At 40.5% G+C, this 25,978-nt stretch overlaps 4 protein-coding genes across 13 annotated transcripts; 2 read left to right on the top strand and 2 right to left on the bottom strand.

Moving 5' to 3' along the window:
• The first annotated feature begins 463 nt into the window (after positions 1 to 463).
• Positions 464 to 8,197, top strand: Dh44-R2 (Diuretic hormone 44 receptor 2). Of its 7 annotated transcripts, XM_064684634.1 has the most exons (12): positions 464 to 920; positions 4,803 to 5,428; positions 5,798 to 5,915; positions 5,971 to 6,172; positions 6,231 to 6,327; positions 6,395 to 6,488; positions 6,542 to 6,702; positions 6,767 to 6,877; positions 6,938 to 7,123; positions 7,181 to 7,305; positions 7,454 to 7,504; positions 7,704 to 7,836. In XM_064684634.1, the coding sequence occupies exons 2-12, from the start codon at positions 5,156 to 5,158 to the stop codon at positions 7,744 to 7,746; spliced, it is 1,461 nt and encodes a 486-aa protein (XP_064540704.1). In that variant the 5' UTR covers positions 464 to 920; positions 4,803 to 5,155; the 3' UTR covers positions 7,747 to 7,836. The 7 variants fall into 7 exon arrangements, with proteins under 7 accessions (XP_064540704.1, XP_064540703.1, XP_064540705.1 ...); XM_064684633.1 differs by lacking the exons at positions 7,454 to 7,504; positions 7,704 to 7,836 and adding an exon at positions 7,954 to 8,197; XM_064684635.1 differs by lacking the exon at positions 7,454 to 7,504.
• Positions 8,198 to 8,275: 78 nt separating this feature from the next.
• On the bottom strand, positions 8,276 to 22,878 carry fdl (fused lobes). The gene is made up of 5 exons (XM_064684630.1): positions 22,571 to 22,878; positions 11,367 to 11,549; positions 10,749 to 11,308; positions 9,626 to 10,680; positions 8,276 to 9,568 (listed from the first exon to the last, which is right to left on the bottom strand). The coding sequence occupies exons 2-5, from the start codon at positions 11,528 to 11,530 to the stop codon at positions 9,314 to 9,316; spliced, it is 2,034 nt and encodes a 677-aa protein (XP_064540700.1). The 5' UTR covers positions 11,531 to 11,549; positions 22,571 to 22,878; the 3' UTR covers positions 8,276 to 9,313.
• On the top strand, positions 13,660 to 20,281 carry s-cup (stanley-cup). The gene is made up of 3 exons (XM_064684655.1): positions 13,660 to 15,011; positions 18,103 to 18,250; positions 19,007 to 20,281. The coding sequence occupies exons 1-3, from the start codon at positions 14,647 to 14,649 to the stop codon at positions 20,036 to 20,038; spliced, it is 1,545 nt and encodes a 514-aa protein (XP_064540725.1). The 5' UTR covers positions 13,660 to 14,646; the 3' UTR covers positions 20,039 to 20,281.
• Positions 22,879 to 23,526: 648 nt separating the features above from the next.
• On the bottom strand, positions 23,527 to 25,938 carry achi (achintya). 4 transcript variants are annotated; one of them, XM_064684625.1, is made up of 8 exons: positions 25,727 to 25,938; positions 25,144 to 25,670; positions 24,928 to 25,076; positions 24,476 to 24,871; positions 24,286 to 24,387; positions 24,111 to 24,196; positions 23,878 to 24,045; positions 23,527 to 23,814 (listed from the first exon to the last, which is right to left on the bottom strand). In XM_064684625.1, exons 1-8 carry the CDS (start codon positions 25,839 to 25,841, stop codon positions 23,684 to 23,686), a joined length of 1,674 nt encoding a protein of 557 aa, XP_064540695.1. In that variant the 5' UTR covers positions 25,842 to 25,938; the 3' UTR covers positions 23,527 to 23,683. The 4 variants fall into 4 exon arrangements, with proteins under 4 accessions (XP_064540695.1, XP_064540694.1, XP_064540698.1 ...); XM_064684624.1 differs by having other exon boundaries at positions 23,529 to 23,814; positions 24,111 to 24,208; positions 25,727 to 25,927; XM_064684628.1 differs by lacking the exon at positions 24,476 to 24,871 and having other exon boundaries at positions 23,529 to 23,814; positions 25,727 to 25,926.
• Positions 25,939 to 25,978: the final 40 nt, after the last annotated feature.

The following is a 25,978-nucleotide window of genomic DNA, read 5'->3' as shown; positions in this document are numbered from 1 at the left end:
CTCTTAGTGTTACGTACTTGAACGAGAGCGGTAGTGGGCCTGTCATTAAATCTAAACAGTTTTAATAAATGGGGTGTGTAGAAACAGACATATATCTATCTATATATAACTATTTTGTTCTGTCATAACTAGTTGCACTTTAAAGAAAAGACAGACGGCCACAAGCCAATATACTCACTTTGTAAGTTAGGGAGAGTGCATGTAAATGCCGGTCTCAGCTAAGCGAAAGCTTTCTAGCTTTTTGCAGCACTAACACAAACACACACACACACACTCACAGACCTAATCGGGTTGCCATAGCCACAAGTTGTTGCCTGTGTATCCTGTGTTGTTTGTGGGCGTCGGCGTCGGCGTCAGAGCAACTGTGCTCGTGTGTGTGTGTGTGTGTGTGTGTGGGGTTTGCTGCCGCAGCGAAAGCAAGACAACGCTCTGCGAAAGCTCATGCCAGCAGTTCATCGGTGTCAGTTGCCGTTATTAGACGTGAGCTTTGTACGACATTGTCGGTTAATTTCATTATCTTGATAGTGAATTTCGTCGCAGCCTCCGCAAACTCTATACAAATATATTCGGAAGCGGTTTTAAAAAAACCCAAAACAAAAACACATAGTGTCTGTTACTACTATACTAATCTCACAACATTTTATTACTTCCGGATCTATTATTCCGGATTTCAGAAATGATGCTATGTTATTGAATTTAAGCTGTATTTGAATACGCAAATAACATTTCTAGTTCTGCTATCTGCAATAAAAAATATTGTATGCTTGCGTGCGATCAAAAGTTGAATGTGTTCGTTCAGTAGCAACGCGTGAGTTTTGAGCAAATGTACACATGTGTATATATGTGAGTTAAGTAATAAAAATGATAAAGGCGATAAACATTTAAAGCTGACAGCACTGGCGCAAGCGAGTAGATGTGAGGTGAGACGGTAAATTAAACATTTGTTCCACCCATGACATGATTCTCTGACTTCTGACTTTTCGACTGATTTCACACTTGAATTATACAAAAAAAGAATTGCCTTAATTGTGAATACACTCTGCATTAGCACATTGCGATGATAATAAACAAGCTATAAAAATGATGATCTTTTCTTAACCAAGTGAGGTCGAGACCCCAAACAGGCGAGTTGATCACATTGGTACACAATGAGACTTTTTGAATTGAAGAATAAACGTCTGATTAGACGCATCACATAAACAAATTGAAGCTTTCTGAATACTGTCCAAATTCTATAAATGCTCTTTCTTTCCCCCCTGACTCGTGTTTCCCCCCATGTAATTTGGATAGTAGAGGAACCTAAAATGTCCGGTTAGGCAGGTTGCGCACATATAATTAAAAATATATATCTATGAGGCAACCTGAATTCATCAATACATATTCAATAATCTTATGTTAATATATACATGTAGTATATAATATACTATATTCAGATATAGAGGCCCTCCTACGTGCTTGAGATTGCACTGGCTCTTTTTTATTTTTATTATTTTTGTTGACCAAAGATAAACATTGTAACATTTTGCAGTGCGTTCATTCGCCTCCAGTACTGAAAATAAATATTAAATAAAAAATAGAAAGAGTAGAAACATTAACAACAATCTAAAATTAAAAGAGAAGCCAAGAAAAAAAAAGTGTAAGGCTAAGGCAAATCAACTGTGAGTTACCCTGTTAGTACTGAGTCTGTGTGGAAATCTCTGTGAAATGTAAAAATCTTTTTTATTATATCCCTCTTAAGAACATGCTCGAAAATTCACACATTTCGGCATCTGAATTAAATTAACAAGTAAACGTTACTAAACATAGTTAAAAATAACCGAAATTCGCCCAAAATGAGAATAATTTGAGGTCCTCTAAAAAACATGAATGCATTTTATGGGAGAGGGTATCTCAAGAAATATGTAGCACCAACCTATTGTTTATGGCTCTAGAATTTGAATTGTTAGGTAAATAGAAAATTTTAATTACACTTAAGTGGCAAGGAAAACAGTTCAAAAAAGATAGCCAAATGGATTTTTGAGTGCGAGTGCAAAACAGTTCCCGACTGCGTTAGCTTCAGATCCACTTTGTTCTCAAGAGCAATCAGTGCAAATAATAATAATAGTATGCGGTAGCTGAACCTAGCGCCAAACGCAATATTTTCATGCCACGCCCACACTAAGCTAATTGATTTGAATAGTAAGTCCATAAGCTGAGTCATTGTTTTTAGCTGAAATAGGAGTCGTTGTCGTTGCTGTGGCTGTAAAAGATTGCAGGCCACGTATGTATATAGATATTTAAACAGAGATAAAACAAACGTAAACGTCATGAATTTGTTTAAGAAATTACATATTGTTTATGGGCTCTTTTTTCTGGCTTCGGATTGGATACGTGGGTATTCAGGCAAAAGGCAATCAACATGCCTGCAGCTTCTTTTGAAATTTTTATATTAATTGCAAATTAAATTTCTGCTTCAGATAAAAAAAACTTCCCTTACCACACTTAACGCAACTTGTTTGAAGTTTAAGCCGTGTTTAAATATTTGTAAAAAATCAAGACAGATGAAAAATTAAGAACTCAACGTATACTTAATGCTGCTGCTGATGAGGGAAATCGCGCATACGCCGCGTGGTGCCCACCAATTATTGAGTCTTAACATTTTTGCTTTAGTTTGTAAACTTACAGCTATATAGCCACATGCACATGAATACTAAATGTGTGTGTGTGTGTTTGTTTTGTTTGGCTTTAATTTGTTTTGGCTTTTGTGTGTCGACTCCAGCGAGCCAATTGGCAATCGGGGACTGCGTTGGGGCAGGAAAACAGCCATTCAAGCAATCGGGCAGGCAGTCGAGCAGCTGGACAGGCAGGCGACTGTCCAGCGTGCAAACAAGCTATTTATTTGCTTTCCGGCATCCATAAATATCGATCATATCTGGCCTGACTGCATCTGGTTTTGCGTCCACAATCTCTAGCTCCAATTCCAATTCCAATTGGTTCCACTTGGCTTTATTCATTCATCAAATTTGGTGTGTGACCTGGTTTTTATCACGCTGGAGTTGGCATAAATGGCATATGGCATGTCCAATAAGCAGCTCATAGGCCGATAATAGCCTCAGAAAGACATATAATTGATTGGGTCTCGTGATAGCAGCGAGTTGACGTTTTCTTTATCATAATAGCCCAGTACTATATAGTTAACATATATATGGTCCCATATGTGTGTGCAATGCCAATTAAAGGTTTACCTATTATTTTCATTTGTTTTGACACTTTATGAATCATTTAACGAACGCATCCAGCAGGCTGGTAAATAATAATATTATAACGCATCTGAGGAGAATATTTGCTCTATTTACATTGAAGGCAGCTGCGATGCCTGTTTATTTGCATTTAGCTTTAGCTGTTAATTGTGCGCATTAGCAGCCAAATTAGCTGCTTTAATGGAATGGTTACCACAAGCCAACAAAAACGAAAATCATAATCTAACGCACCCGTACAAATATTGCGCTTGTTTGCCCTTAGCATCATAAATAAATCGCAGCTCGCCAAATATTTGAGCACGGCATGCGCCACTTAGTGGCACTTGTCCGATTGGTTAACCCGTCTCCCCCCCGGCTCCCCCGACCGTACCAAGTTCTGCACTGCACGGCTCTCTCCGGAAATGCATGACTACCAAGTTAAATAATTTGTTTGCTATTTTTGGCCATAGTCTGTCAATGTGGCCAAGATCAAAGTCAATATGCGACTGCGGCTGTTGCACTGGACCCTCGGCCAACTAAATACATTCACATATATTATGCTTGCCATTTGCGTAATTTTTGGAATATATTTTTAATATATATAGATATATTTATTTTTGTAGTTCACTGACTTGGGGTATGAGGTAATTAAGATGCGTCGTTTGGCAAGTGCCTCGTCGAGGACATCAGCGCAAAAATTATAGAGATGTCAAGCATGTCCTTAAACTTGCCTGCTATTTATTCGTTTGTGTTGTTTTTGTGTGTCCCCAATTTTTGAATAAATGTCAAAGGCAATGTACAGAAGAAACACCCATAATTACCCACCTGTAGCATCTTTATGTAAAATCATTTAGGTGGGCAACTTTTTTAATTCACCTAGTATTTGTCATATATTTTTTGTAGCTTTGTTCTGTATATGTATTCATGATTCAGTTAAATGTGAATAAGTTCCCAAGATAAGGCAGCAACACAAAGATTCGTATAGAGAGTAATAATATGTGTAATAATATGTTACTTATAATTAGTAGCACAATTTGCAGATAATTTAAATGAAGGGGAGATTATCTCGAATGTGTTAATAAGAGGCAAAAAACGCCGACAAGAGAGTAACCAGTTTTTCACTAACAACTAGAATTCGTAATGCTGGTCAGGTATTCTATGGTTACTAACTGTCATGATTACACATATTAGTGAAAAGGTATACAATTAGAGATATTCCCCTTTGTAATCGGGAGTGTAGTAGTAGTCACAGTAGCCCCGCCCCAAGAGTGTAGAGGGCCATAAAGATTGTTGTTTATTTATCTGCATATTATCTGCACACATACAGACAGACAGAGCCACGTGATTTAAGCATGTATTATTTGTACAGATTTTTATAAGTTCTATATAGTATATGTAGTATATACAAATCAAATAGCACAACTCAGCGGCATATCTATCTAGATGTGTGTACCCATACACATATGCTTATATGTGTGTATGTATGTATTATATATATGTATGAATAGTGCGTGGATAAGTCGAGTCGAGTACTTGATTTAATCAGATAAAAAGATATCACCCAGAAGTCGTTTCACTTTTCAGCTCATCAACATATTTGCGCAATTTCTGTCTGAAGTGAGCCCCGTTTAATTGCGCAGCACGAATACGAAAGTGTCCCACACTCACACACACACACACACACACACACACACAAATGACGTCCTGCTGACATGTTCATGTTCAGGAACAAGGAATATAGCAATTTAGCGATAGTTATAAAAAGTTCGTCATATAGTTGGCACTTTCATCTGGGCTATAGATAGACAGACGGCAACAGATGTGCAACAGAGCACCTCAATACGTTAGCTGATTGAAGTTTGGAAAATCAACACAATAATCAATTGTTAAAGCAATTATCGAGCAGTTGCTGGTAATTGAATTTTGTGGCTAGCGCTATGGCCGAGGAGGAGTTGCAGGCACTCGTGGAACGCCTCGATGACGCCTCGGCGGAGAACATTGCCAACGCCATTGCCAACTTCTCGCTAGAGATGCTGCAGAGAGCCAGCGCGCTAATTGGCAGCCAGCAGCCGCACAGCGGTGCTCTACTCATTAACCGCACCCTGGAGGACCAGTGCAAGCAACAGGCCGACCTACAGGATGCCCTTTACCCCCCCAGCCCACATTTGGGCCACACAGTGATAGACCAATATAGCAGCAGTAGCAAGCCGGTGAGTTGAGTTGAATTAAAGCGTTGACTAGTTTTTTTTGTTGCTTAATTTTAAATGCAACTAACTAATATACTGGCAATCAAAATATTTCTCATTTAATCGAATTAAATATAATCAATTTGTAGTGCACAAAATATATATTTCATTTATTTTATTTTTTCTGTTTTCATAATAATCAATTTGTTTATCAATCATATATTCCGTCATATGCGTTGTTAATATCAATGTTTGACTGTTTATGGCAGGCAATCAAAAAACTAGCACTCGTCTAGCTTTTGTTTCTATTTCTATACGTATTTATTTGTGTATGAGTTCGCATAAATGTTATTTTTGTATTTTTTTATGATAATGTTGTCGTAATGTTCGCAGACCTTGTATTGTCCCAGCTCGTTCGATTCGGTGCTCTGTTGGCCCCGCACCAGAGCCAGCACCTGGGCCATTCTGCCCTGCTTCGAGGAGTTCAAGGGCGTGCACTACGACACAACAGGTGAGCGCATGGGATTATCAAATAAAAAGAATAGACTCTATGTCCTTTCCCGTAGAGAATGCAACGCGCTTTTGCCATGCGAACGGTACGTGGAATCATTACTCCAATTATAGCAGCTGCCATCAGCAATCGGGCTCGGTGCCAATTGTTCCCGACTTCTCGGCCAGCGTCGATCTGCCGGCCATTATCTATGCCGGCGGTTATTTCATAAGTTTTGCAACTTTGGTGGTGGCGCTTATCATATTCCTAAGCTTTAAGTGAGTTCAACGAACACGGGTCAACAAAATTTATTCTATTCATTTGTCTTTGCTGCAGAGATTTGCGCTGCCTAAGAAATACAATACATGCGAATCTATTTCTAACATACATCACCTCAGCGCTTCTGTGGATCCTAACACTCTTCCTGCAAGTGGTCAGTAATCTTTCAATATAACATACATAATTATGTCATAATCTCAGTTGATTTCATAATCTCTCAGATAACAACTGAATCTAGTCAGGCTGGCTGCATAACGCTGGTCATTATGTTTCAATACTTTTACCTGACTAATTTCTTCTGGATGTTTGTTGAAGGTAAGCCTCAAATCTGTTAGCCATATATGAATTTTAAAATAAATTATTTGCAGGTCTCTATCTCTACACCTTGGTGGTGCAAACGTTCTCCAGCGAGAACATAAGCTTTGTTATCTATGCATTAATTGGCTGGGGCTGTCCGGCGCTCTGCATTTTGATTTGGTCCATTGCCAAGGCATTTGCCTCGCATCTGGAGAATGAGCATTTCAATGGTGTAAGTGCGTCATCAGCCTTTGGCCTTTTGCGATTGTTGATAACTCAATTATTAATGTACATAGCTGGAAATTGAATGTGCCTGGATGCGTGAATCTCACATCGATTGGATATTCAAGGGGCCGGCCTCATTGGCGATTCTAATTAATTTAGTATTTCTCATACGCATTATGTGGGTGAGTTTTTCAACTTTCAGATGTTTAGGATTTTTTTAAACTCTCTACTATACTATGCAGGTACTCATCACCAAATTGCGCTCGGCGCACACATTGGAAACGCGACAGTATTATAAGGCCTCCAAGGCCCTTCTTGTCTTAATACCGCTCTTTGGTATTACGTATTTGCTAGTGTTAACTGGACCCGAGCAGGGCATCAGCCGTAATCTCTTTGAGGCAATGCGAGCCTTTTTACTCAGCACGCAGGTAAAAAAAAAAAGGTGCAAACAACATTTCTCCTAAGATCTGTGTTCATCATTTTAGGGCTTCTTTGTGGCACTGTTCTATTGCTTTCTGAACTCGGAGGTGCGACAGACGCTGCGGCATCGCTTCATTAGATGGCGTGAGAGTCGAAATATTCATCGTGGCAACTCGCTTAAGAATCGTAGGTGCGTCAAACACACTGAAACTGAAACTCTTTTTTGAAATGGGTATTAATACATAAATTCATATATACATTGAAGCATTTAATTCGGGATGTTGTTGCTGTTGTTGTGGCTCGCTGTTGTCGCTTAACCAAATTAATTTCCATTTCAGACATCGCGCATCCAAAGACTACTCGCAGCGCTCGCGTACTGAAAGTCTACGGTGCGTATACGCAATGCTCCCTTCTTTCAGTAGCATCTCTCCTCGCCTTTCTCACACCTTTCGTTTAAACTAATTTTACTAAGTACTGCATGAATAAATAATTTTTGATATTCTACGGGTTTTTCTTTGATATTTTTTGTTGATTTCTGGCTTTAATTTAATTTAATTTATTACTTTCACACTTTTGTCATTATTGTAGACTGACTTCGTCAAGTCCTGTGCCCGCCGGACATTTTGAATGATCAATATTATTATACCGCAACAACATGTATACGCCATTGAGATTTACGTTTTTATAAATAATATTTATATATATGTATGTATGTATGTTTATTTGTTTATAAGTATTGTATTGAGCAAAAGATTAAAGTTGTACCTTTTGTAAATAATAACACGCGGGTTTATTTATCTAAAGCAAAATTTCTCACTTTCATCTCGATCTCTTACAGCACCGAGGAGTGTGTAATATGTTTACGGCCATCGCTGCACACACGTGTTGGCTCATTAAAACGCTATCACAGCATTGATCTAACCGATTTTGTTTAGACAAAACTGATTGATTGATTTATATGTATTCTCTCGAAAAAACAAATATACCAACATACACCTACAATTGTTCTCGTGCAACGATAACCGCTATATACCAATCAAAAAGTTTTTTGTGATTTATAATACAACAATTTTGTAACTCGATTAGGTTAGGCTAAGACCTCATTTGCCAACTTTGAAACATTCGTTCTTTTTAAATATAAAGAAAAATGGTTGCATTGCTTAGACTTGACTTGAAGTTTATTCTTGTTGAAAGTGACTTGATGTTACAGGAAAATGTTTATAACTAACGTATTTTTGATATTTAGTTGCAAAATCTCTCTTAAGTACAAAATAAAATTAAACATAATTTTTTTTTTGGGTCAACTAAGATTAGACCTGTTCACAGTGCAGCTTCGTAAACAATATTCCACATAGAGTCGAAAATTCAGATCGAGTTGTTCATTAGTTGCACTGTGTGGACAGCTTTACTATAATTGTTATTAAAAATTAGCTATAAGTTTACTAGTTTTTGTCAACGTTACGTGCCAATGCGTGCAAAATTTGTTGTTACGATTACATTTGTGTGTATATTAAGCCTAGTTTTTTGTTGTATTTTTTTCAATTTTCATTTGTTTTTTGTTTGCTTCCTATTTAATTATTTTTTCATAAGGTCACATTGTTTGTATCACTGATAATGTAATTTAAAAAATAATCCTAATACGAAACGAAACATTAAACAATTTGCTGTCATACAATATATAATTATGTACGTCTACTAAAAACAATGTCATGTTTTTCTTCGAATAAAGCTTTAAAAATATCAAAAGTACATACTATACGTCTATCTTGTCCATCAGATTGATTCACTAAACTAAAGTATTTACCTGTTGTGTGCATGTGTGTGTATGAAATCTATAAATTTCCTATATTACCTAAAACTATCACTGTCACTCTTACTGAATACTTTCTCTCGACTCTAGTCATGTTAATGTTTGGGTATTTACGTATGTGTTTTATGTGTGTGTGTGTGTGCGTATGCTTGAGAGAATTAAACAAAAGTTAACTATATCAAAAATGAAATTCGTGATTACGGAAACCACTTGGTCGCAAAATGTCTTTGAAAAAGTCGCCTTCGCTTTCTTTTGCATTGGTTTTTAGTGGACGCTTAACGCTTAAAATGTACTGTAATAATTAAAAAAATAACAATTACACTATAAACTAATTAACGCACAGAGTGGGGGCGGGGCGGGAATTGCGCCTCTTGTCTTATAGATAATATCAAATGCACTCGCCGGGATTCTGTACACAGTACTTGGGAAAGAGCGCCTCGGCTTTGATGCCCAACTCAACCAGGCGATTTCTAAACAATGAGATACGTCGAAATACTTCTGGTGGCACAATGTCAAAGTCATGATCATCATTTGGATCTGACCACAGGCGTTCGGCCAGCGCTGCCGCACGAGGCCACAATCGATTGTCCAATTGATTTTCGTCCACTTGCTCTGTCCATAGGCAGGCCTCACCTCCCAGCACCTACAAATTGAGAGCATAATTGATATATACATATAAATATATTTTAAGATAGTTTACCTGTTTTCGCCGCTTAGTATCGAGACGCATGCGTTCCCAAGGACGATGCTTGTAGACATTCTGCCAGGTGCGATAAGGCGAACAGGCGGCATCACCTGTTGCACGCCAGCTGCCAAAGCCGCAATCCAAATACCAAGCATCCACATGCGAAAATATAACATTGTAGCCATTGTCCAGCAGATCGTAGTTCTCCTGCCAGGTACTACCACCCCAGACCTGCACCACAAATTGACTGTTTGGAAGACACTTGGTGTTTGTCAGCGCACTCGACCAGACAACAACATGCCTGAGCGCTTCATTGCCATTGGCCAGTTTCAGTCTGGCATTAGATTGTAGCATGAAATCGCACCACAGGCCGCGTAGATCCGTGTCATTGAAGTACTGCGCCCAGCAATCGAGATTCACTTCATCGCCGCCCAGGTGAAATATATCCGTGGGCCCTGTCAGCTTTAGAAACTCTTCGTACAGGCGCTGCAGTATGAGGTAGGTGTGGTTATTTTTCGGATTCAGCTGACCGCAAGGCGGTTCGCCACAATAAAAACTCCAAGGCTGCTGATTGATGCACAGCGACAGTTCGCCAAGGCCACGCTTCGGTCCCCAGTCCCAGCCATTGCCTGCATGCGCAGGCGCATCGATTTCCAAAAGTACTTGTACGCCAAAAATCTTGGCGAACTCGGTGACCTCGCGCACATCCTGTTCACTGTACGTTTCGCTCTCCGAGTAAGCACCGTGCTCCGCCAGCTCCGGATAGTGTCGTGAAATATATGGGAAACTTTGCGCATCTGTTATATGCCAGTGAAAGCGATTTAACTTGGCCAGGCCCATCGCCGAAATGGTGCGTTTAATGGCATCCACGGAGAAGAAATGCCGAGATGTATCCAACATTAGGCCGCGATAACGAAACTTGGGCTCATCATTGATCAGCGAGCTAACATAGGTGCGCAGCAGCCGCTCCTCATCGTCATACCAGATGAGCTGCTGCAGCGTGGACAGTCCGTGACGTGCACCGAAAAATGTTTGCGCACTGATGTGCACCAATATGCGCCGATGCTCATCTGATGGAAGAGAAGGAGTTAATGAAAGAGTCGTTGGGAGTCGTGTGTAATGGCTTAGTTGTGCTTACAAGTTGTGCTTAATTTATAGCTTTCATCATTGTCCAGATTAAAGTTTAGCTGATCTGACTCGTGCACTGATAGCTTCACCTGCAGACTATCCAAATCGCCAGCACGATGTGATCCAAAAGTGGCGCTAAAGAGCGATCCAGCCAGTGGGGGGGATTCTGCCACGTCCGAGTCTGTCTTGTGTAACCCCCCCAATCTGGACGAGGGCTCGCTGACTGATGATGCTGCTGCTGCCATTGCTATATCATCTGTATGCGATGCATAATCCAATCGCTGTATTTGTCTCAATTCCTTAATAAACCAATCGAAGGCCAATTTAAGCTGTTTGCGCACATCGCGATGCGGTGAATCTAAGCGCAGATGCACATCCTCCACGGAGAAGCGCAGTGTGTGAGCACTGACCAGCGACTTGGAAGTGGGATGTGGCCAAATATTGATGTCGCCACAAGTCATTGAGCAGCTGATGAAGGAGACACGCTTTGCGTTGTCTTCGTTCTTGTGATAATTAACGCGCACGCATCTATCATGGTCGCATTTATAGGTCCATGACTTTTCCAACGGTCTGAAAGGGGTTAAAACATTTCAACAACTAAGTCTTATAACTGACATACTCTACTTACATGGGATCAATATTACGATCCCTTTGGACGTGTGGCCGCGGCTGTGCCTCGCTGTAGGCCTGTGTCTTGATCACGCCCTGATTCCAATACAGGACTGTCAGTATGAATATCGCTCCTGAGAGTAGCACCAGCAACGCACGGCGTAGCGAGACGGCCAATGACATCTTAAACAGGTAACGTAGGCTATGTACCCAAAAAAAAGAAAGAAACAAAATCTTAGTAAAATCTGCTCGACAACCAAATATTGCTCGAAGCAATTAAATAGTTACCCAAACGAAAACAATACCTAAAAGCCAGCACCAAAATTGGGCTTAACAAACTACTTGTCATCGTCATCGTCCGAAAGTGCGAACTTTAATTAACGTTTGTAATTTGGTTGATGGAAACTAAAGCGATAACTGGGCTTTAACAATCAATAAAAATCAAAGGAACCCAATTTTGCTGCTATTTTGCTCCTTAACAGGCGAACAGGGAACAGGGCAAAACTTGTTTTGTTTTGTATTTTACGGCACATAAAACTCATGGCCAGATTGTTTGGACACGCAATAGAAAGAAATTGAAGCTAGCTTGTGAGACCCACATAATAGGAATGTAAAGCGTATGTATAAAATACCCAAAAGTCTTACGAATTGCAAACTTTGTTCCATTGTTGCATGGCTTGATGTATGCTTTTACGGATTGAAAACGCTATTGAAATTCAACAAATCTAACGAACGATAGCAAAACGCCTGCTCCTTATTTAATACCCATACGGATAGATTGGATACATATAGGACATGGTGTATAGATGACAATTATTTAATCGTCTGAATCTGCAGCATGCATCCTACTTGCCTTGTCTATATAATGGATAACACGAGCTTCCCTGCTTTAATACAATATCCTATTACAATCAGAACATTTATATATTCAGCAAGTCTTTTACACCTATGCCATTGTTTGTTAATTTGCCATTTACAATTAACCAAAAAGGCAACATTGATGGTTCGACTTTAAAGTCCCCCAAATGCAAACACAGGACAACCATGCGAACACACCCATGTTAAGGGACAAGACCTTGTGCCTTTAAGCCTGCAGACTGATGACTAATGCTTTTAGCTATATTGTAGGCAATTGCTGGACTCTATATAGCCTCAACTAGCACACCCTGTGGCGTGTGTATCTTACTTGAATGTTAGTTGAACTACATTTGAGAATATGAAACATTGACTTGTGCAGCATGTCAAATATAGTAAGTCAATGTGGCAGACGCCCTCACACGTGCCACATCAGTCTACAATTTGTTGTGTCCTGTCAAATACAGTTGAGTGCTGGTTAAAAAAAAACGTTTTATTGCACAGCACGTGGTAAATTCATAAACATATTCTTGATGGTCTGTGCATAATAAATCAACAGGCATACATAGTTAATGCAACCGAAATATAGGGTTTTGCTCATTAGATGTCGCATGTGAATCTAATTGTGGCACAGTTTCAGTCACAACAAACGTAGCATACCTGTGCTTACCTGCAGCGCGTGCGCAGTGTAGAGCTTAGTGAGCAAAAGCGCCGAAAACTATCCATCATCATGCAGAGGACAATTTGTGGTGGGGAAGTGTCTCATCTGTGTGACAGCGATACACAGAACACTCTAATGAGTCGTGTTGTTGTTGTCTGCCAACTGTTGAAGGACTACAGCTACTGCTCTTATGTATTTTAATGGTAATTCTTTTTTGAGAAGGCCACACAAATCTATAATTAAACCACACAAATGAAGCAGTTCGCACTAAAAAGTTGAAACAAAGAGTGTGTGAATCCTTTCCACAGATGTTGTCCTAGTGGACGTGCTCCTCAACAGGAGCGCGCGCGACTCTCGAGGTGTAAGTAACTACTATGAACACGACTCATACGGATTTTTTAGCCTTTCAAGATTTTGCTGGCTGGTCCCAAAAAATGGCGTGCAAGTATTTACATAAATTGTTGAACCACCTGCCAGCGTTGAGCTGAGCTGCTGGACAACGATACAGTACGGTATTCGAATATTGTGCGCACATGCGGCGTATACGTAATATGTGTGATGTTGGTTAAATGCGCCCTAATTCAAGACCTGCTTTATGGTATAGTATGTATACGTAAATATGAAAGTTATTGTAGTCAAATAGTTAAATAAAATTGATAATTAGTGCAAGCATAGAATAGAATTAGAATATTGTGCGCACATGCGGCGTATACGCAATATGTGAAAATTGACGTTGGTTAAATGCGCCCTAATTGAAAACCTGCTTTATGGTATAGTATGTATATTTAAATATGAAAGTTATTGTAGCCATATAGTTAAATAAAATTAATAAGTTTTGCTAACAAATATTGCACATACGCCCGAGTGCTCGAATCCCATACTCAATATGCAGTGCATCGACTGTGCCTTAGAGTCGCGTTATTATTTATGGTCGCATGCCGTGAAAAACGACAGTTGGCGACAAGTGTTGTTCAAATGGCATGCACGGTTGCCACAACAACAACAATCATGCATACAACAAAAGCAGTTGGCGCTCAATTTGATGTGAAACGTGCAGGAACCGCACACATGCACATAAAAAAGTAGACGCTGAACACAGTTCCACAAAAAGGAAGCTCAATACAAATAGCTGTGCTTGGCCTCGCATTATTGCTGTTGAAAAGGGAAAGCAGACTGAAAAGCAACAGCAAAATGGCGGCACAAATTGTAACAGGCGCACAGTGATAGCAACAGCAGCAGCAATAGCAACAGCAACGGTTGTTGGCCAAGCAAGCAGCCGAAGCTGATTCGGTTTTCGGTTGCCTAACAACTTCGTGTTGGCACACAACAAAAGGATAAGCCAAGTCAGCCTGGCAGCTAGTCAGCAAGTCAAGCCGGGAACTCAGTTGCAACAGCGCAACGCATTCGCCAAGACGCACACAGAACGCGACGCGACGCGAAAAGTTACTAAATAATCAGCGAGTATAGAAATAGAAACACTTGTACAAGTTGTTGTTGGTGGCCAAGTTACCTTGGCCATCGATCGCAGCTCTCTAGAGTTCGCGTGCCAGGCTGACGTACATTACGTGCACGAGGATAGAACTAAGTAGGCAGGGCCCGATGTCCTTGGTTTAGTCTAGAGCTTGCAGCGTGTGGCAACGGTAATACTGCGTGCCTCAATTAAAGGCCTGTCCAGGTGTGTTGTGTGTGTGTGTGTGCGTGTGTTAGTGTATTTTTGTTATGGGCACTATAATACGCCTTGGCTAATTGTTATGCAATCGTCTAGCCTTAAGCCAGTAGGGATATGTCTTTGAAACGTTATGCAATAATCGGTCAGCAGCAGCACAATGCAACAGTCATGTCAACTGCAAGGACAACGACAGCAACAGCAACAGCAGCATCAACAATAAGCCCAGCATCTCTAACCGGCAGCGAGGAAGAGCTGCAACAGTCCCAAGAGCTTGCCAGCAGCTCCTCCATAACCACCTACTACAATGGCGGCATGGGTCTATATAATCAGCAGCGCGGCATTGGCGGCGGAATATCACTGCTCAATGGCGCCGCCGGCTCCGGCAGCAGCAGCAGTCACGGAGCGACTGGTGGCAGCAGCAGCAGCTCACAGAGCTACGCTCACGTTGTCAATGGCAGCGTGAATCTACTGCTTGGCGGGTGAGTGATGCTGACAGGCTGGCTTCTCCGATTCCAGCTCTCTTATTCGCAAAGTTTGCCTAGGCGAATGCAACTGACAGACTGACAAGCCCATAATTGTAAATTAATAAAATAGAGGCAGCGATAGACCTAATGAAACTTGAAATATCATTGGAATAATCTCTAAATTAAATTAACTTTATAGAATCAACTATTATGTTTTTAAAATCAAGTTTAATCAAATTACTTTGAAATAAATGTAATTTCATGGACTGTTTAAGCTGTATATTAGCATTATTAAATTATATTCAATGGGTAATTTTTATATATATAATTTCTCATTATCCTATACATTTTTGCGTATAATATTTCATCATTCCACAACGCTGCTACTGTTACTGTGCTCCATAGATCATGCACAAAATGGTTATGCTTATGATTTATGAGTTAGCAGCAAATTAATAACATAGAAAATTCAGGCAAGTCTGAAGAGGATAATATTAGAATGTCTGTTCCTCTGCCTAACTCTGACAAAGTAACAATATACATAATTGGACCCCTTTGTTAGCCTCTCCCTCTTAAGATAAAAAAAAAAGTAATGCCAGCTATTAAAAGTAATTTTTTTTTTGTAACAGAAAGTACTGGAATTGGGTGGCCTAAAAAATGAGTGTACAAAATAAACGCTTAAAGTGACAATAAAAACTTTCATGTCTGCAAGCAGAGCAGCGTAACTTTATTTTAACTACATTTTTATCGATTATCTGCATGTCAGTGAAATTTAACAAAATATAAATAAAAAAAAGGCTGTTAGTTTTAGCTACTCGCCACGTTATCGAACGCTTTTGGGGGCCATTAATGAACTGTTGACATGCGAGAAATTGCGTGAGGCGCAACGGAAAATGAGCAAAGCAAGCAGAAGGCGAGGCGAGGTGTGGCAGGGAACTCAGGGGACTCAGAAAACAAGGCGGAGGACAAAGGACAAGTGCCGCATTATGTTGCATTTAAAGTGGATTAAGTGACATCATTGATTTAGTGTGACGTGTAACAGATTTGAGGGGCAGATTAGTCAACCCTGGTCAACCCCACAGTAGCCCTACTAATATTTGTATTATCTGGGTTGATAACATATTACGTATACGTAATGAATTTGCCTTATTTCCGATCTTCTCCCATCCTACATGCATTTGCGACAACATGCTATAATTACAAAAGTAACAGTAAAACAAGTAAGAGGTTCTAGTCGGGAGCTCCCGACTAGGGCATACCCTGAACACTCTTCTTCCGACAGGCGATAGGTATAAAATGAAAGATACTTGATATATATATATACTATTCTAGAAGCTACATGTCAAGTTTGGTAACTCTAACTCATATTATTTGTCGAAATTGTTCAAAAAACAGGATTTCGATATCGATTTTTATCGATTACTTGGAAACGGGGCAAGTTATCGAATATCGGCAACAAACTCGATCTGCGGGGGGACTAGGAGGACCTACAGCTAAAATTTCCAGTCTCTAGCTCTTATAGGTTAGGAGATCCTTGCGTTCATACGGACAGACCGTCTCGGCTATTGTTGCTGATCAAGAATATATATACTTTATGGGGTCGGAGATGCATCCTTCTGCCTGTTACATACATTTGCACAAATACAATATACCCTGTTTACCCATTTTTAATGGGTTCAGGGTATAAAAAAGAGAAAAAACATTTATTTGCACTCGAGTAACAATTGAATTGAATAACATTTTGTTTTCGGGTTCTTTTTTTTTATACCCTTGCAGAGGGTATTATAATTTTGTCGTGAAATGTGTAACGCATAGAAGGAGACATCTCCGACCCCATAAAGTATATATATTCTTGATCAGTATCAACAGCCGAGTTGATATAGCCATGTCCGTCTGTCCGTCTGTCTGTTTCTATGCGAACTAGTCTCTCAGTTTTAAAGCTATCTTTATGAAACTTTGCAGAAGTCCCTCTTTCTGTTGCACGCAGTTCATATGTCAAAACCAGCTGGATCGGATCACTATATCATATAGCTGCCATAGGAACGATCGGTCGAAAAGTAGGTTCTTGTATGAAAAACATTTTTGTTTATAAAGTTATCTTTACTAAACTTGGTATTTATTAGTTTTACTACGTTCCCCATATATATGCAAAATCCTATTAAGATCGGACAACTATATCATATAGCTGCCATAGGAACGATCGGTCGAAAATTAAGTTTTTGTATGGAAAATTTTTATGTTTTTCAAGATATCTTGACCAAACTCGGTATTTATTAGTTTTACTACGCTCCCCATATATATGCGAAATCCTATTAAGATCGGACAACTATATCATATAGCTGCCATAGGAAAGATCGGTCGAAAATTAAGTTTTTGTATGGAAAATTTTTATGTGTTTCAAGATATCTTGACCAAACTCGGTATTTATTAGTTTTACTACGCTCCCCATATATATGCAAAATCCTATTAAGATCGGACAACTATATCATATAGCTGCCATAGGAACGATCGGTCGAAAATTAAGTTTTTGTACGGAAACCTGTTTTGTTTTTCATGATATCTTAACCATACTCGGCATTAACTATTTTCCCTGTGCTTCTTAGATACGGGCAAAGCACTATAAGCATTTTGAAAAGGTTGGGTCTGCAAGGGTATTAAATCTTCGGTCTGCCGAAGATAGCACTTCTTTCTCGTTTTTTTATCTATTTGTAAGCCAATATTGTTGCGGGACGAACACGGACGAACACGGAATGTAATAACAATATATGTATCTATATATGTATATGTATTTGTTGAAACACAATTGTTACGCAAAGTTGTTCAACAGAATTAATATAAGCCAAATTAGTGTCGAATTTTGTCAGGAAATACCTGAACATAAATATTGTTATCGAAATTGTACTTGTGAAAATAAGTACAGTATACAGTCGTTCTTCAAATGATTTAGCTACAGATATCAATATTGTACAAATATTCGGCTTGATTCATTTACTTTTCGGGGCTTCTCGTTCCACGGTTATAGAGCTGAGGTACAATGGTTTTTATTTAAGCCACAACAGGGTATTTTATATCTGATATTTATGTCTATCTCATTATTGTTTTGTAGGTCTATGCTGTGCCTGGTGACGACAATTTTATGTGTCGTTTGCTATTGTTGTCATCGCAATATTAAAAAGCGTACTGAGGCCGCCTACAGACAGCAACATCAATGGCTGGAGAATGATCCGAATATGGAAATTTATAGTGTCGAACAGGTAATATAAAATCTACAAGTCTTCAAAACTCACATTGACTGGATATAAAGGTGAAAACTGTGCCATTAATGCGCTGGATATTATAGATGTTGCCTCTGAATGTGTACCTTTAATACTGACATTGCTTTCAAGACTTTTTCTAATTTCTTTTCGGGTCTGTCAAGTCCAGAGATAAGGTTAACACTTGAATTTAGCTAGATATTTTTTTCGGGGCCAATTGATAAGCTATTCTTAGAAATGGCATTCCATAAACCAAAAAAACGACTTTGGTTCATAATTTTGAACCGCAGCTTTTGAACTTGTGCACCATATCCAAAACATGATTCGGTAATGAATATTAACGCAAAGCATTTAACAGGTACAAATAAATAAATAAATAAATCTGACCAAGGGTCAAAGACAACAGGACGCAATTATTACGGCTAGCTTTGGCAGTACATTATGCTCTACTTTGCTATGGGCCTTAATAAGTTGTTGGGCCGCTTTTCAGGCCACTTACATTAAAGCACAGAGCTTATTGTTGTTTGTTGGCCCTGTGGGAAAAGACGCAGCGTAAATCAACGTTAGCTCGGTTCATGTCACCTAAAGTTGTCAACGGGAGCATGAGAAAATGGGCTACTGGAGAAGTGCTAAATAAATAAATAAATTTATGATGTGTGTGTGCACAATTTAAACTTTTCTTATTTGTGCAGCGTTAATTTACTTTTTGTTCGGGAACACCTCAAAAATAAAGGCCTTTTGCTCTTTTCTCACCAGTGCTATGAGACTTCGGGTCTCTTTTTGGGCGATTCAACGGACGGCGGACTGGCCACCTTGCCGGCCCTGCATCATGAGCCGCCGCCCTCCTATGACGCCGTCGTGCTGCACGAGCAGCAACTGTTGCAACAGCAGCAGCAACAGCTGGAGGAGCAACAGCTGCAGTTGCAGCAACAGCAACTGCTTTTGCAACGCGTCTCGCCGCCGCCTGGATATCGCTCCACGCTGGACATAAGCAACGTGCCGCAAGCAATGGGGGCCGATGGATTGGCTGGGAGCAGCAGCTGTAGCAGCAGTAGCGCCGGAGTTGGTGGACCTTTGCTTAACAAGCAATTGGAGCGCACTTTAAATGCCCAATCCTGTTGCTCGCTGCAGCGTGCCGAGGTGGAGAACATGTGGAATGCAGCCGCGGCGGCGCTGGTTGCGCGCAATGGCCATTGCCAGGAACTGGACACATCGCCTTCGGCATCGCCTTTGCCGTTATCACTCCAGGCACTCCAGGCACGCAAACATGCCCAGGCGGCCATGCGGCTAAACAGTTTCGGGAGACGATACTTGCATTACAGTCAACATCATCATCATCAGCAGCAGCACAGCCACTACAGACGCGGCTGTCCATTGTGCGGCAAGTTTCGCTATGCGTCCGAAGACGAGGCCTTGGCGGCATCGGCATCTGTGGAGAGTGTCCCGGAACAGTACGATGCCAATGAGAATTTGGCAAATGCTGAGCAAGCAGCCATAGAAGCTCTGAATCAAATCGATGATGATGCAGCAAATGGAAATGTGGTGGACAGCACAACTGAGGCAACATCGGCAACTGACGAAAATGACAATGCAGAAGCGATGGAAGTGGCAGCAGCAGCAGCAGAAGTGGCAACAGCGACTGTAACTGGCAACCTGGACGCCAATCTGGATATTGACAATATCAACGAGAACGGCATCGTCAGTCTGGACATGAGCAAAATCATTGACATATCGGGCCTGCCCACATACGAGGGCGCCCTCAAGCTTGAATCCAGTGGCTATGTGTGAAACACTCAAATGTTTCTTCGAATGCAGTTCAAAGTTCAAAATTTACAATACGAAATATATGTATCACAAATGTGCTTTATTTTATAAGACATTTAAGAAGCAGAGAAATCAGTCTGCGAGTCTGTGTGTTGAGTATTCTTAGTATTAGGTTATTTTCCTGATTTCTACCCAACAATCGTTACCAACGGTTCTTTGGCAATCTTGATCTCGACCATAAAGGTTCCTCTGTAACTGGAACACACACACACAAATGTATTGTTAATTTTAGCTGTTAGTTCTAAGCATGCATATCCCAAGTTATAAGCAAAAAAATATCAATAAAAATGTACTTGAACGAATTTAACCCAATGAACTACTAACCTTTTGTAGAACCTTAGCCGTAATACGTTTGCCTTTACGCTCATCAAAGCTAATCTGATTGATTTCGCATTAAATATAACGAATGAGTAGACCAAGACATGACGCCTAACAAGTGGCAAGAGTATTACCGTTAACCGTGAAAAGGGCCCCTATTCGATGATGGGGTAGGAGGCACACACCTGCCCACCCACACACACCTGCCCACCCACACACACACGTCTGTTGTCTCTGTCTCGTTTTGTTCGTCCCATGACGGCAATAAAGAAAATATGGCCGCAAACAAATCGCACGTAATGTGAAGCCAGGCTTGAAACAACAGAACTTGGCGAGAAGCCAACAAATAAGTTGGTAACAAGCAATTTGTTAGTAGCTCTCGTTATTTGTGCCAATTTCGCTGCTCGGAAAAGGGAAAAACTTATATTGTCGACACACTTGCAAGGGAGCAGCACGGACAGGAGGCAGCAGCAGCTGTGCCCAGGTAATGTAGTTGTAATAAATGTAATTATGCATGCATTAACTGGCATCCTACGACTCGGAATATGTTCTGGAATGCACTTTCGCCAGGGATTCGTCATTATTGTTTTTTACAAGAGCCCGCTCAATTAAGATTGTTCAGTTTTGCTTACTCACTTCGTTCACGAAACACTAAAAATAGTTTTAACCCAGACAGGCATTGAACCCGCCCAGCTCATACATATGTATATAGGTTGTTCAATTTGCAGTATGGCTTATCGTGCGCACTATGATCTGAAGCTAAGATTACGGCCGCTAGATGGCGCGTGTGCGACCCAGTTAAAGTTGTCTAATGCACAGCAATAATAAATGAAGAATTAATCGTTTAACACCTGCAACACATACCGTCGCAGCAACAGCATTTTTCGATCGGTCAACTTGTGTACACATAAGAGCTAGAACAACAAATTTGTTATACCCATGCTAAGAGACATGCACAACATTTCAATTTGTTTTATTTATATTTTTAGCCCACAACAAAACGTGGCCTATGTCCAATAAAAAACTTGTTGAAAATTCACACGAAATTCAGTTGGAACCCGTGCGGCTTATAATTGCAACTGAAAATGATGCGTTGCGTTGCGTTGGTGGCACAACAAGTGCGGCGGCATCCAAATAGAGACTACACATCAGAGCAACAGAGAGAGAGGGCGAGAATAAGAGAGAGACAACAATGCTAAATACGCTAGCTAGACAAAGCTAGAGCGTAGACTGAGGCGAACTGAGCGACGCTATGAGACGATGCTCTGTTGTAGACGAAGGCGAAGGCGCAAACTAACTGCGCATTTGACCCTTTGCTGCCGTTGGGGTTGACTTTTCATTATTGTTGTACTGAGAGGTGTTGCCTCCATTTATTAATTGGAATCGAGTGATTTATGAAGACGCATCCTTAACATCCACAGCTCCACGGGCTGCGTCACTTATAATTTGTATTACATTTTTTTCAACTGTAACAAATTATGAGCTAAAATTAAATTTACTCTATATATATATATATATATATATATATATATGTATGTGCATATGGTTGTACGTGTACGTTTAAGAGTCATCATAGCCTGAATAGAATAGGTCTGAGTGTCACAACGGCACGTGCTTAAAAATAGCCAGTGGGGTTAATGGGAGAAAAGCAAAGCGCCAAATTATGTGAGCAGCAGCGCGAAAAGAAGAGAGAAAATTAAATTAAGTGCAATGGAATATAGACACCCCTACAAATCATATACATACGTATATCATATATTTAATAATGTGAAATGTGCTTATATCAAAATTCCAATTCAGTTTCTAATGTAAAATAATGTTAAATAAACGTGCAACAAAAATTATGACATGAATTTTAATAAGATTACCGATAAAGGGCACTGTCGAAAGAAACTAGTCACCTATTCGATTAACAGAGCGGAAAAACAATAACATTACTGAGACGCGGCTCGGATAACAGTGGAAGGAGGAACGGTTAGAGGCAAAAAGTTGAAAGAATGTATATATATATATATATATTCATATGTAAGTACAACAACTGCAGCTTTGGTGACGCAAGTACTGACACAAAGGAAACGTAAGTAATATTCCAAATAGCCGAAACGAAATGATGCCAAGACGACCAAAGTGCACAGTTAACTTACAGACGAGCTTAAAGTAAGCATTTTAGATACTGACCCACACCGCAATGTGAAATGCTCTTCGCATGTCCTGGATTTGCTATGTGCCACTAATAATGTCTCTGCTTCAACAAAGCCGCTATCTCAAAAGCGTAAGATTTGTTTTTGTGGGGCAGCAAGCGGTGGAGGTGGCGCGACAGGTTAAAAGTGCGACGGCAAATGGTTGAACGTAAATTAATTCACAAAGGAAACGTTTGCTGCTTCGTAGTTTTGTGCGTTTTATGAGACAGCATTACATGTTACACATTCACATTTTAATATATTATTATTTACACAAATTACACTTCGCCTGCTCGTAGCTCATTTTTTTTACCAACACTAACAGCTATACTTGCAGCTGTGGTCACCCCAAAAACTTTTAAATCCCAAAATATCAACTTTCGGTATTTGCAATGTGACCGTAGATACTGACAATTACGATTGCTACATATCGAAACTCTTGCTATCGCTATTGGTCGATTGGTATTACAACTGCGTCGGTGCATTAACCGTTAGTTTCCGGCCCGAAATTTAAACAGTGCAATTTGTGTAAATAATGATATATTAAAAAGTGAATGTGTAATTTTTAATGCCGTAAATCTCACGAAACCACGAAGCAACAAATATTTCCTTTGGGAATTAAACTACGTTCAGCCATTGCAGTCGCACTTTTATCCCGTCGCGCCACAAGTGCGTCGGTGGATTAACCGTTAGTTCGCGGGTAAAATTTCATCAGTGGCATTTGTGTAGATAATATATTTAAAAGTGAATGTGTAATATGTAATGCATTAAGTCACACGAAACAAAGCGGCAAACGTTTCCTTTGTAAATTAAATTACGTTCAACCATTTGCCGTCGCACAAAAACAAATCTAGGGTATGTTAATGTTATACATTCAATTGCATGGGCAGATTGTCAATCAAATTCACCTGTCACCTAGGATCAAAAACAAGATTTTTTTCAATATGTATTTGACTACTATTTGAGTTTTGAAGTTTCTCTGTTAACGATACGTAAGCAATTCGAAAATCGCTTACGCGCTTCAATAAGTTTAACAAGCGCAAGCCTGACGCTTGGAATTTAAATCAAATACTTGATAAATATGTACAATAAATCCTTGATTAAGAAGAGGTTAGTTATTCAGATAGTTTCCCATGTAGGCAAGTTCTTCATCTTGGCCGCTGTCGCTCTGACGCACAGCCATAGCAGTTTCCACAAGATAATAAAGGCATTTATATTTATCGCGTTCCTCACGACTTAAAGCTGCAAGTAATCTCTATTGTTATATGCAACGCATCTATCTAATCTAATTCAATATTACCGCACCTTGACGTGGCGGTGTTTGCGTTTCAAGTTGTGTATTATCATTGTCCGTAATGGTAGCATTTTCTTCCTGCTCTGGAGCACATGCAACACCATCATCTGCATTCGAACTCGTCACAATCGTTGCCTCGGCGCCCAACATATGATCCAGTAGTTGTTGCTGCTGATTGCCTATAATCTCAGGAAGCGGCATGAAAACAACAAATTTGAATATCTTGATAGGCGCCTCCACTTACCCTCACTCTTAATCTGCGTGGGAGGGAGGACTGGATCACAATTGGAAGCACTGGCATTATTTTTGGTGGTGGTCACTTCCTCGGTGCTGAAAACGGTCCTGCATAGCATTAAGAAAGTTGCATAGGTAGAGAGCAAACAGTGTAGTTTTGTTGCACCTTATCGAGAAATACTTACTTGATAACACTCTGCCAGTCGTCGGAGGTCTCAAAGCGCACTTCTTCCTCGCTGACCTGCTCGCAGGACTCGTAATCATGGCCGCTTTCCTCACCCTCGGATCTGCGAATGAAAACGTGGCCATTAAATGCGACAATTGACGGCAGGCTGCTATCGAAACTTATAAGCTAAAACTAAAGCATGAAGCTACCTAAGCGCAGCCACAAAACCATTGCAATCATCCTGTTTAGAAAATACTTCTGCTTTAGACAGATACAGTTTCTGTTGGTCCCCTTGGCCACGTTCCTGCTGCTTAAGTATTTTATTTGCTACAGTCTCGGTCTTGTTCAGCTCGCTCTGACGCTTGCGTCCGCGCTTCCTTGGCTTGTCCTCATCGAACTCGGGTGGCAGTTGGCCATAAGGGCTATATGATAGCATGGAATTGCTGGCGCTATAGCTGCTGCTGCTGCTACTGCTGGTGGTACTACCATCGCTCATGGCCGCCTTGCGCAACTGATAGCTTTGTATCTTATCGATTATGGTAGCTTGCAGCGATGTGTGCAGCCTCTGAAAGCCCATCGGATTGTTTGCTATTGCTTGTTGCCAACTTGGGGGAAGGGTTTTTTGGCTACAGGCTAATTACTTAAGCAACCCGAGCATTACCTGTAAATTACACTCTCATCGAACTCTGGCTCCATCTTGACCATTTGGCCATTGGGTGCCCGCACATATTCATCGAAGTTGGTGAGCACATTGGCAATTCCCTCATGCATTTCAGCAGCACTGTGCACCTCCTCTGTAGCGCCAACAACCTTTGGAAGCAAATATTTTAAAGATATATGAATTGATCTAATCGTGATTACATAAAAATCCAATTACCACTTCCGAGGCAGGACTGCCTGTAATGGGATTTGGGGCGCAGTTAATATTTAAACCCATGGAACCCGAAGAGTTTGGGCTTATCTTTTTACCACGGCGCGAGATAGTAAAATGCAAGGGATCGTTACCCTCGCGGCGTATCATCTCTGGCAGAATGCGCCGACGAGCATTTATGAACCAATTGCATACTTGAAGCACGGTTAGATTCGCCTCCTGGGAAAGGGCAAACTTCTCTGCATCACTGGGATACGCATTGTAGCGATGCTCGTAGAGCCAACGTTTCAATATCTTCACCGAGTGCTTTGGCAAATTGCCGCGACGTTTTCTAAGCGAACCATTGACATCGATATGCGTTTCTACCAGCATATCATGAAAGTTCTGTATTTCCTGAACCGCTTGCTCCGAGTCTTGGTCCTCCTCGACAATCTCATCTGCAGATAGAGTGCCCAGCACCGCCATTGTGTCCTGCTGTAAATGATCCTGATCGATGCTGGACTCCGAATTGTAGCGCTCACGTGCCGAAACGCCTAAATCGAACTGTCAATAGGACGGACACATATGGATTTGATGCTGAGTATCTCACCTTCGCTTTCTAACAAATTCGCTTGTACATCAGCCTCGTGCATCATGTCCTGAATATTCCGGCGCACTTGGCGATCCAATACCAAATCAACTTCATGCTGTTCCGGCGAGATCATGATGACACACAGCAAACACCAACAACAAAAAAAAAGGAGTACAAGCACGGAATGACTTGCAGCTCCTCAAAAACTTTTTTCACAAAAAAAAAATAGTAAATAAATATCTTCTATATATTTTCTAGTTTCCGTAATTT

Source organism: Drosophila montana, unplaced genomic scaffold (genome assembly GCF_035044405.1).
Source record: "Drosophila montana isolate Dmon_TW-CO22-7 unplaced genomic scaffold, ASM3504440v1 contig_2883_1, whole genome shotgun sequence".
NCBI lineage: Eukaryota > Metazoa > Arthropoda > Insecta > Diptera > Drosophilidae > Drosophila > Drosophila montana.
This window is presented reverse-complemented; position numbering and strand designations above follow the sequence as displayed.